The sequence below is a fragment of the Schistocerca serialis genome, chromosome 9, assembly GCF_023864345.2.
Source record: "Schistocerca serialis cubense isolate TAMUIC-IGC-003099 chromosome 9, iqSchSeri2.2, whole genome shotgun sequence".
Lineage (NCBI taxonomy): Eukaryota > Metazoa > Arthropoda > Insecta > Orthoptera > Acrididae > Schistocerca > Schistocerca serialis.
In genome coordinates, this window is record NC_064646.1 from 484,954,900 (window position 1) to 484,967,436 (window position 12,537).

At 44.7% G+C, this 12,537-nt stretch overlaps 1 protein-coding gene across 1 annotated transcript in view; it reads left to right on the plus strand.

Moving 5' to 3' along the window:
* The window catches only part of LOC126419729 (uncharacterized), a 59,282-nt gene extending 47,178 nt beyond the window's left edge, over positions 1 to 12,104 (plus strand). Inside the window, exons 2-3 of the mRNA XM_050086908.1 lie at positions 7,477 to 7,775; positions 11,861 to 12,104. Coding sequence (XP_049942865.1) covers positions 7,477 to 7,775; positions 11,861 to 12,104 — 543 coding nt within the window. The remainder of the gene's footprint in view (positions 1 to 7,476; positions 7,776 to 11,860) is intronic.
* The last annotated feature ends 433 nt before the right edge of the window (positions 12,105 to 12,537 follow it).

Consider the following 12,537-nt stretch of genomic DNA (forward strand, 5'->3'; position numbering starts at 1 on the left):
CAATAAGAATAATTCAAAAAATTTTAAGAGAAAGACAGCCTTATGGCCCCAACTTTAAATTAATAAAGAAACTACTTTACGCAATCATAACTTTTACATGACTACAGATCTGAGATCACTAGTCAATTATCAAACCTTGTGAATATGAAAAACAACAATTTGTAAACACTACTAGGTTTCAAAAAATACTCAAATAGCAAAATATCATAAATACGTGAATTAATTGCTGTGGAAAACATTCGGCAATATGATATTATGATGGCCTGAAAGATCCACACAGCAATCAGTACATTCTCGGCGTTTGGCGTTCAGATCCGCCGCACGTCTGAATTCCGTGCGCAAGTGACAACAACAGCCAGGAGGGCCTGCGCGCGCCAATAATGGCTTCTAGAACACACAAACCGAGTATTGATACACAGTTCACTGAAATACTAGAACCAGCAGCCAAGCACTGGGTAGCGCCAAATGCAGGAAGACATGTTAAATGTTATAGTACGTCAACCGCAGTTACGATTAAAGCAATAGTTGATCACACAATCTATAATGACGTGAAATTTCACTTGATAAATTTATAAACGATAATTAGCACAAGGTGATAATGACCAGACAATCTGCACTCAACCTTAAATACCAAAGCACCGTCTGACGGCGGTGCAAAATTGCTACTTTTGTAGGTGCCAACCAAAAGGAAGTTGGCGACTCCAATTTAAATTGGCGACTGAAGTTTTATACAGAGAATACACTCTCATTCATAAAATTGACCACTTAACATATTAGGAATAATAATAACAAAATGGAATAGCCGAATATTGGCCACACTTGTAATGCAACAGAACCAGGCCACAGCATAGTTGCATGAACTTGCAATACCAAGTATCCCAGACCCAAGTCCAAGTCGTTTAAGGAATGACTAGCGAAAATAACATCGAAAGGTTGGACCAAAAAATGGCTCATCATTTAAAGTTAGTCCAGGATCTCGCCGTTAACATACACGCCAGGGAAAACTCCCGCGCTCTCCTCAGGATTCGAGACAGACACGACTCTTAAACAGTGCCTGTGTTGACGGGGGATTGCTTCCGCTCTCCAGTTCCTCTCGCCACCAGACCCAGGCGCCGGAATGTCCTCGCAGTACACCAAACGCCTACTGGCTACTGGTGATCCTCTTTGCTCTGCCACTGCCGGCAACCGAGTCTCCGTCACTGCCCCTACCGAGCCGCGACCGTCCTAAATAGAGGGCGCTAACCAACCAGGACGCCGCAAAGCGCTGAACTTCGGCAGAGAAACTATCGTGCCAAGAGCATCGCAGGAAGTCACGATTAAATTATGACAGTACGTTAGTTGGCTAACAATACGTGTCTGAACCGTGAATTTACTTTCAAAACCTTTTCTTAAGAATTTACTTTATTTACTAGCGATACATCAAGAACATTATGTGGTGTCACCGCCAGACACCACACTTGCTGGGTGGTAGCCTTTAAATCGGCCGCGGTCCGTTAGTATACGTCGGACCCGCGTGTCGCCACTGTCAGTGATTGCAGACCGAGCGCCGCCACACGGCAGGTCTAGAGAGACTTCCTAGCACTCGCCCCAGTTGTACTCGCCCCAGTTGTACAGCCGACTTTGCTAGCGATGGTTCACTGACAAATTACGCTCTCATTTGCCGAGACGATAGTTAGCATAGCCTTCAGCTACGTCATTTGCTACGACCTAGCAAGGCGCCATTATCAATTGCTAATTATCTTGTGATACATGTGCCGTCAGACCGATGTTCACCAATTATGAATTAAAGTTAAATATTCCAGTAGTTACTTACGTTATTTGCTACTATAAATTCCCTTACCTGTTCCAGACCTCACGCAAGCCTGCGTGAGCTTAAACGCGTGCCTTTCGGCTTCCTCTCCTAGTGGCTTGGCTGTCTTGCCAAGGCACAACACATTAACAGATTTAATCACACTATGTGAGCGTGGAAGAAGTTGCCAGTGGATAACTGATGAAAACAAATTAAATTTCTTTCAACAAATGGAAATTTTATTCCCAAAAGCCTTTTTTTTCCAAACAGAATTAAAATTATAATCAGAAAGCACCATCTAAATATCAAGTTACAATTTATTCAGAGGCAGAAAGAACAAATTTTGACAGTATGGGCTCTCGGGCTGAGAACCTTGCCGCTCCCTTTTGACACGGCCGTAGTCACGACCGCTCACAACAACCTCTGAAAGACTACACTGGTGCAGATTACTTTAAACTAAAAATTTTAACATCTCACACAAGCACATAAACTATGCACCCCGTAGGAGGGACGAAATTGGTACAAAACACTAACATTAAAAAAAAAAAAATTAACTTGCCACCGAAGGTGCAACTTGATTAAAAAAAAAAAACTCTTTCGGTGGAAGGATGGCAACTGTGTATACTAAAATGACCATTTAAATAAAAACCCATGAAATGCAGTCTCACATAAAATATACAAACATGCTCTACATTACACATATACCATCTCTCAAGATGATAGGAAAGATAAAAACATATTTCAGGAATTCGGCCGTTACACTTCAAGCAACAATAAATTCATTAACACCGAATCCAACAAACATGACAGAGATAGGTATTAACGTACGGCAGACAGACAGACAAACAGAGAGACAGACAGACACTAACTGCCTAACAAATACGGACGGGAGACTGACGAGCACGCTGGAGACGAGAGACTGACCAAGAAAACAAGTAGAATTTAACAAATAAATGAAACAACTTCTAATAAACTGTGATGTCTGGCGAAGACCAGGCGCAGCACCCCCAAAACGCTCTCCCGAACCGTCCGCTGCCAGCCGCTTCAACGGACGCAGGAAGGCGCGCCGAACTCCCGTCTTACGGCGTCGCAGCTGGCGCCGGCCAGACCGATGTCGTGGGTTGACTCCTGTTGCTCTCGTGTCGACCGCGAAGCCACTACCACCTCACTATATGGTGCGGCCCACTGGACTGACGTGGCCAAATTCAAATGGCTCTGAGCACTATGGGACTTAACATCTATGGTCATCAGACCCCTAGAACTTAGAACTACTTAAACCTAACTAACCTAATGACATCACAGAACACCCAGTCATCACGAGGCAGAGAAAATCCCTGACCCCGCCGGGCATGCGCCGACGCTCAAGACGGACAAGTCATCTTGTGTCTCAGTGCGCGACCGACCAACCGATCGATCCAACTGCCAATGACCATTGCCTGAGCAAACTCGAGCAGACTGGTGGCGTAACACATACTAGCACTCCGGACGACAGACAGACACTGACTGCGCCACACTGACCTGGCTGACCAACTGACCAGACTCACCCCCTAGCGAGCTCATAGCGCCCCTTAAATGCACGTAAAAGGCTACCTTTTCCCCTTTCCCGCCAGAGGGAGACACCAAAGATGCGATTGCCGCAGCGGCGCTACCGCCAGAAACTTAGGGCGACTGCTCCACACTACGCGCTGCGGCGCGCTCTTCAAAACAGCAATTTTTACCACGGCTCAGTGTCCGTGACTATAATTCAATTCCCTGAAAACCGCCCATCAGTAGCACTTTTCATTTCCGCAATATTTGCGGTGAAATTTTTGGAGATTCAATAAATATTTTTGATTGTTTCGCTGTGCCACAGGAAACCACTGCAGATTCTTTAAGAAAATGTTCCGCAAACACCTGCAATCTTTAAATTTCTCCTGTCGTGGGTGAGTTTCATGTGCTTTGCATCCTATAGTGTATATTCGAAAAGTTAGAACAGCATCTAACCCCATCCACAGTAACAGACGACGGGCACAACAGTGCTACATTCGGTACAATTTGGTGGATGTAGTGGTTAGGGAGTCACACCTAGTGATACGTGGCTGGCGACCACGGGGCCCCGAGCTGAGTCCTGGCATTGCTTCCACTTACTTATGCCAGGCTCCTCACTCTTATCTTTCCTATCTGGCCGCCCTCGGCCAGCTCTTGTTCTTTTCCGACCCTGACGCTATTAGGTTTCGAGGGCTAGGGGTCTTTCATTTTCCAACCTATACTTCTCATGCAGCGTCTGACCCGGAGCGGGCGGCTGCAAAAGGCGTCTGTATCCCATGTTAGGGGCGGCCTCCAGAACTGCGGAAGGCAACGGAATACCACCGCAGATTATCTTCCCTGCATAATGCAGTCTCCATTTTATGAACAAATAATGGCTTCCTCTCATGTTAAATCAGTGTCCGGAGGTAAAATAGTCCCCCATTCGGATCTCCGGGGGGGACAACTTGAAAGGAGGCAAAAAATCAAAACGAGAATTGGTACCTGGAATGTCAGAACTCTGCTACAAGCAGGAAAACTAGAAAACCTTAAAAGAGAGATGGAAAAGAATCATATGGACCTCGTAGGAGTTGCTGAGGTAAGATGGAATGGACATGGAGAGTTGCAGTCAGATGAATATGTATTCTACTACTCAGGAGGAGAAGTAAAAGGAATTAATGGAGTAGGAATGATTATGACAAAGGAATTGGCTAAATGTGTGGAATATGTAGACTATGCAAATGACCGGGTTATTGGTGTAAGGCTGAAAGCAGCACAAAAAGATTTACTGATTGTCCAGGTGTATACGCCAACTTCAGAACATGATGACCAAATTGTAGAGGAAACGTACAATGTAATAGAGAGAATTATGGACGAAAATAAAAAATGCTGCAAAATAGTAATGGGAGACTGGAACGCCCTTGTGGGAGAAGGGAAAGAGGGAAACATAGTAGGCAGTCATGGTCTTGGAAAGAGAAAAGACAGAGGTGAATGGTTAATTGACTTCTGCAGGGAAAGGCAGCTGATAGTGGCAAACACATGGTTCAAGAACCATAAGAGGAGGCTCTACACTTGTAAATCACCAGGGGATAAATATAGAAACCAAATCGATTTTATACTGGTAGAAGAAAGATACAGGAATGGAATCAAGAAGGTGCACACATTACCAGGTGCAGATATTAATAGTGACCACAACTTACTTATGGCAGAAATAGAAATAAGAATGAAAAAACTGAAAAAGGCGACAATGGTGAAGAAATGGGATCTAGAGAAGATAAGGTCCAACAAAGAACAAATTACAGAAATGCTGTCTCGGGACTTTCTAAACAGATTACGAGACAAAGAAGCACCTGATAATGCCAACGAGTACTGGAATATGCTGAAAGAAGGAATCATTAAAGCAGGACAGCAAAATATAGGATATGTAAAAGGGAAAAGGTCAAAAAAACCATGGGTCACACAATAAATGATTTCCAAGATGGAGGAGCGAAGAAAATTGAAAAACAAGAACACTGAAGATGCAAGAAAGATATACCGAAGGTTAAATAACGAACTGCGAAGAGAAACAGAGCAGGCTAGGAAAAAATGGCTAAAAGAGGAATGTGATGAAATTGAAGAACTGGACAGGAAAGGAAGATACTACTTACTATACAACAGAGTAAAGACTATGACATGGGAACAAAACAGAGCAGGAAGTGCTACTATGGAAATTTTGAGTAAAGACGAAGAGGTAGTGTATAAAGATCGTGACGATGTCCTCCAGAGATGGTAAGAATATATAAAAGAGCTATATGACACAAATAGCAAACCAGAAACTCTGGAACTTGAATCACACAACAATGTAAGTGATGAAGAGAAAGGACCGACCATCATAATGGAAGAAGTAAAGTCTGCCATTGCTGCAATGAAAAATGGCAAAGCAGTAGGTACAGATACAATACCGGGAGAAATACTAAAATGCTTGAACCACAATGGAATAAGAGAAATATTGAGGTTGTGTGATAAAATATATGACAGTGGTGAATGACCTGAGGACTTTTTGACAACAGTAATGATTCCATTACCGAAAAAACAAGGAACCAAGAAATGCAGCGAGCACAGGACAATCAGCCTCATTTCACATGCAGCCAAAGTGATGTTAAGAATAATTAATAAAAGACTTGAAAAAGTAATAGAGGAGATTCTCGGCGAGGAGCAGTTTGGCTTTAGACGGAATACGGGCACCAGAGATGCAATAGGGCTCCTACGAATCTTGGGAGAAAGGTTTATTGAAAAAGGAAGAGACCTATATATGTGCTTCATCGATTTAGAAAAGGCATTTGACAATGTGGTTTGGGACAAGCTGGCGACTATTATGAGGGAAAAGAGAGTGGACTAGAAAACCAGAAGACTTATAAACTCATTGTACCTTAATCAAAAAGTTTCAGTTAAAGTGAGAGGAGAAAGTACAAACTGGATCAGACTAGGGAAAGGAGTAAGACAAGGATGCTGTTTATCACCTACTCTTTTCAACCTGTACTTGGAAAATATGATTGACCAATGCTCATTAGATGACAAAGGAGTAGAAATTGGAGGAAGAAGAGTAGGGTGCTTGAGATTTGTTGATGACATGGTCCTTCTACCCACAGGGGAAAAAGAATTACAGGATTTGGTGGACACCATTGCAACTAACGGAAAAAAATATGGAATGAAAATTAACACAAATAAAACAAAAGTATTGGCAATAGGAGGAAATAAGGAAATAAAAATTGTGCTGAATGGAGAAACGCTAGAACAGGTGCAAAATTTTAAGTATCTTGGAAGCAGGATAGACACCGACTGGAAGTGCACTACAGAAATTAAAACAAGGATAGCAACGGAAAAAGAGGCGTTTTATAAGAAAAGGAGAATCTTCTGCAGCGGTATGGACAGAGAACTCAGAAAGAGACTCATAAAATGTCTTGTATGGAGTGTTCTTCTGTATGGCGCTGAAACATGGACTATGAGGAAAAAAAACAGAGAAATGCTGGAGGCTTTTGAGATCTGGACATGGCGGAAGGTGGAAAGAATAAGTTGGATGGACAGAGTAAAAAATGAAGAGGTACTGAGAAGAGTGGGAGAGAAAAGGCAGTTACTAGATGTAATAAAGAGAAAAAAAAAGAAATTGGATTGGGCATATATTAAGAAAGAATGACGGACTGATAAAAACAGTTTTAGAAGGTTATGTAGAAGGGAAAAGGAAGCGAGGAAGGAAGAGGTTCCAGATACTGAATGACATGATGGACGGTACAACATACAGCAGCCTTAAGAAGGAAGCAATGGATCGCAGAAAATGGAGAGGCAAAGGACCTGCTAATATAGCAGACAACTGATGATGATGAGTGGTCAGATGGTCACCTGTCGGATGGCCATACCCAGCCGACTGTCCGACAAGAGAAATTGGTCGCTCGGTTAGCCAAAGCGCACACACACGACCAATTTGTCGGTCGGGCGGTCGGTCGCTATTGTACTCTGTTCCTCCTGACGAAGGACATGATGGTTTTACCCAGAACCGAAGTACAAAATTCGAGAATATTTTGTATAGCTAAGTGCAGGTGTACCGTTTCCCTTTCCTGGCGCGTCGTTTCCAGCGGTGGCTGTTATGTCACCTGGGTTCGAGCCTCGCTATCTCGTGCACAATGAGTAGTCGCCGTTGCGCAGCGCAGGCCGGGCGCAGTACTGGTGTCGCGAGGCGTCAGACGCAGCCGTACCGCGCCGACACAGATGAGCCGCGAAGCGGAAGCCTGAAAAGTGCGGCCCGTCCGTCAGCGGGCGGCGCGCCGGCGTGGTCAGCCGGTGGCGACCGCTGCGGCGTGTCAGCGGCACGTCAGCCGCAGCGGCAGAGACTGCGACAGCCCCCAGCTGACAACTCGCTGACGGCCGCCGCCGGTGCAAATGACGAACTGTCTATCGCATCACCGCCACCGCCACGCCCAAGGAACAAAAAGAAACCGGCGGCGGTAACGTGAGCGCGCCCTCACGAGTTGGGCGACCCTAACAAGCGAAACGTACGCTCCTGCCGGTAGCCGATGCTCATCTTTCTCTCGACGGCAGCACTCACTTGCGTGTAGCAACGGCACTTCTGCTGCCATACACGCACCTCAAGTATTCTCGAGAAAACGAGGTTACGAAAAACAGGCAACTCATATGAGAACAATTGCGTCATCGCACGTGAGGTGAAATCGTTCGTCGACGTAGAGCTGGTCAACTTTGGTGACGTTACAGCGTGCAGTTTCACCTTTCATAGCATTTGGAATCGCAAAAGACAAAGACTCAGCAGAGTTTTACTTTGTGGAGAGTAACGTGGCCAATGACGTGCGAGATGGCTTTCTACGTCACTAACACAACATACGAGATGCCGTATTGGATTACATCGTTTGCAGTTGAATTCTGTATTTGATCGTTTTTATATTGTAACTTTTATCCTATGAAAAAAAAAGGTTCAAATCTGTGTGAATTCTTAAGGGATCAAACTGCTGAGGTCATCGGTCCCTAGACTTACACACTACTTAAATCAAATATGCTAAGAACAACACACACACACACACACACACACACACACACACACACGCAATCTTTTGTCCTATGAAAAAATGATGTTTCGCCGCAACTGCACGGTGAGGACCTCGCGAAAACGCTACTTTCTCGGTACAATTTGCGACAATTAAAGGTCATTTAATGACGTATAAGCTGTAGAAGTTGGTTTATTGGATTTTGCGAATGCACAAGCGAACAGGGATCAACAAATTATCGCTGTCATTGCCTTATCCAGTCACAACACAAGACGCGCGGGATAGCCGTGCGGTCTCGGGCGTCTTGTCACGGTTCGCGTGCCCCCCCCCCCTCCCCTCGAGGTTCGGGTCCTCCCTCGGGCAAGGGTGCGCGTGTTGTCCTTAGCGTAATTAAGTTTAAGTTAGATAAAGTAGTGTGTAAGCCTAGGGACCGACGACATCAGCAGTTTGGTCCCATAGTCGTTACCACAAATGTCCTATTTTATACAACACAATCAAATATTGTGTACGATTGTGTGCACAATCGCTTACATACGCACTTGCACGACAGCATCTCGCCGAGTCGTCTCATTCACGCAGGTGTTCCACAGGGCTCTGCACCCGGACCACTGTTGTGCATGCGCTACATGACGGACGAACCTCAAACTGAGCGGGAAGTTGCAATCAGTCTTTTAAGCTGACAACACCGCTGCATGAAGGCCTACACGATGCACTTATGACTGCGGCAGCTAACTAACAAAGTCGCCGTGTGGGCAAGGAAATGGCGACTCTCATATAACACGCTGATAAAACTTATTCATTCACAAGGTGGTGGCCAAAGCCTTACAAAAAGTAATGGTGCAGGCTGAACACGTGAACCAGTCCCCTACAGCCGGCTATTTGCGCACTGAGACTGACGTGACACAAGCACGTTCTCTAGATCAGAGTTCAGGCATTCGGAGGACTATATAAGACTGTAGAGTTGGCAATACTGGAATATGCTGCTGCTGTATGGGGCAACACAGCGCAATGGGACGTAGCGATTCTGTCTGCAGTCACCACAGAACCGCGTCTTGAAACGTGCAGTAAAAGTACCTTTTTGGAATCCTACTAAAAGCATCCACGTAATGGCTGGGATGCCGCTCCTCCGCTAGTGCTGCAAGAACTCGCAACGAGAAGCACCCCGCAACACAAAAATTTGTGCTCAGGACAACAAGATCCATCTGCCCCAGACAACGAAATGTCCCTATCTTCTGCACGTCTAGAGCTTCACTGCGCTACGATTCCGTGTTATACCTCAGTTATACATCCACCACGATTGTACCACTATCACTGTCATTATAATTATTAATCGTCATTCCTTTCCGGAGAATCATGCAGCTTTGGAGCGATACACGTGCTCAATGGAAGATTATATAAAAGGAACAAGTTACGTGACAAGAACGCAGTACCGTCACCCTTCTGATCTGCTGCCATAACATGTTGCTCTGAACACGGATTTTCCTACTAGCAGGAATTTTGCATCCGTGAACGACTTTCGGATTCAGATGTGATTATAATGACTGTTTTGCTGTTTCTGTGTTATATTTATGTTAGTGGGCATAGGAGCTTGTATGAAAAGATTACAGACTAAATGGTACAATAAATTTTCTAAAACGCAGCGGAAGTAACGGAAAAAAATGCAGGTGGTCAAAGTTAGCATCTATTTGGGGATACAATGACTGGCCTATATTTTGCACCTGTAACTCTGGGGTAACAATAAACAGTGGTCAAAGTAGTCCTAAAACAGAAAAATCATGCACATGTCTTCAGAAATCGTAATATGATGGCAGCAGCTTACTTCTGAACAAAAAGTTTTGAGAATTAAGCGAGTAACATACTTGATATAGTTGAAAACAGCGGTGGATTTTGCACAATCTGATTTCAACACATTTTCTGGTAAACAGTTATAAGTCACATCAGGTTCACCTACTGTGGCGCAAGAAAATAAGCACTACATAACGCCAGTTTGCGTATACCGGTGGGACTTTACGACCAAACAGTATATACTAAACCCCCAACTGAGGGCCAGGAGAGAGCAGTAAGACTTTTCGTGTATGAGTGGTCAAAGTAACCACTGCAGTCAAAGCAGAGCTGGTTTACAGCATATCATACGCCCGGCCCGGCGTGGTGAGTTGTTCCTCTACTCGACGACTTTAGTGAAGGCGTTTTCCTACAGAGCGCACTGCGCAGTGCGCCAGTGCCTTGCGTCGGGTGTGACAGACCAACTGGTTCTGGACGATCTAATCAGGAAACCCAATAATTTCCGTTTCTTTTCTCCCACGCAATACGTCAATATCGTACAGTATAGTAACAGTTTCATTAAGGTAATGAGACCTTGGACACTCTTCCTAGACTGCACCTGTGGACTGAACACGACGTGGCGCAAAATTCCTGCTCCTAGAAAAACCCAGCCTAACGTCACTATTCGAACTCTTTCCATGTTTAGTAGGCTTGTAACTCGATTTCTGGAATAGCTCTGGTTTGCACATCGCACGGCGGCAGCATTTGTTACCTCTTAGTTCGTAGTACAGTAACGCGGAAGATGGGCAAAGTTGGTCGACCGTTGGTTGTACGGTCGCCTTCTTACCTTCCAACAACGTTATCTTTTCTGTACTGTTATAAGTATAGAAAACACAGAGAGGGTGGGAATCTAATGTGAAAGGAGGTAAGCAACCATCCCTGGTAAATGACCATCGAAATTTAGAAACAGTGCTCAACGGTGATACCTGTTTAGTGAAGAACTGCCCCCTGCTTCGAATGGGCAAGTGAACCAGACAAAATGATAAGCAGAACATTAGACAAAAGTATTTCAGTCACATTTCCCAATTAAATTTGAGTTAGTTGCGTTTTTTGTACAATTATTTGAACCGAACAACAAGACGCTACGTATATGTTAACTTGGAAATGGTGGGAGCTACAATCTGAGAGAGAAAAAAGTTCATGTGCACTTATAATTGCAGGGTTCAAGAGCTGTCCTTTTTTAAGTTGCATAATTCGTATGAAGCTATATATCTATTTCGCACTACTTTTGCAAAAATTTGAGAGAGGTTGAGAGAGCACATAGCGCGGAGTCCAGGTTTCTGACTGCGCTTAAGCTGCCAGCCTGTTTGCGATATTTGTGGGTCTTAGTGGTATAGGCTTTTCAATACTCTGATACAGATCTGTGCTATACGCGATTTTCTTGTATTTTTTATTTTTTTCACAGCGTCTCTAGCTATCAAATACTTACATTTGTGTACCTTCATCCAACGTCACATCTCTTTCGCTTAGGGTAATTGTAGAGCAAAACAATTAAGTATGTAATTTGCGGTACTAAAGCCTACGATTCGATAACAGCATCACGCGAATTTGTCGATAATTTAGTGAACGTGATATTTGCACGCTTAAACATGGACGACATCTTTCCCGTTTCGTAAAATTTGCCAGCAGCAACAGTGACTGTGATGGCGACGGCAACGCGGAGAGACACCTGGCACCGGGAACGCTATCCGGCCAGAGGTTGCCGCACTTTGTGCAGGGAAGGGCTCCCTCAACAGCGCTCGCCCTCTTTCCTCCGTCCTACTCGGCTCTCCGCTTCCTTTCACTTGAAGACAAAATCAATTTCAGTGACGGCGGCCGCTGCAGTCTCCATGGCAACGGCGGCGGCGGCGGCGGCGGCGGTGCCCTCTGGAAACAAACGCGCAGCGCCCCCGCGGCTGCGTCTCAGACAACTGACAGTCTCCGCCCCTGTACCAGACCGCTCTGGGGAAACGATTCCTTGAATAAAAGGACCAGCCGAAGAACCACAGACCGGTGAAAGGTTCGGAATCTAAGAAATGCGCTCCGAGAGAGTTCGGGAAAAAAATGCAGAATCTGCAGTTCCTTTCGAAACCAAATATCAACGCTATTGCTGTAAAATATTTTCTTCTACTCACAACACTTGATCGGAATTATTTAGTGCCGAATACTGCAAATATTGAAGATATAACCGAAATATGTTCTTCCAATAGGTTCAATACGAACCGAAATAATGGGATTCTGCGGGTGGTCCTATGTGGTTTATGGCGCAGCTTCTTTTTTCTCGTATCGTAGGGTCCTGTACTTGTACCATTAATCGTGCCCAGGGTCGCAGCATCGTCGTGCTTCCGCCGGATGAAAAGCAAGAAGGCGTATTAACAACGAACAAGTATTGCTAATTTTCACTTTCTGGAAAAA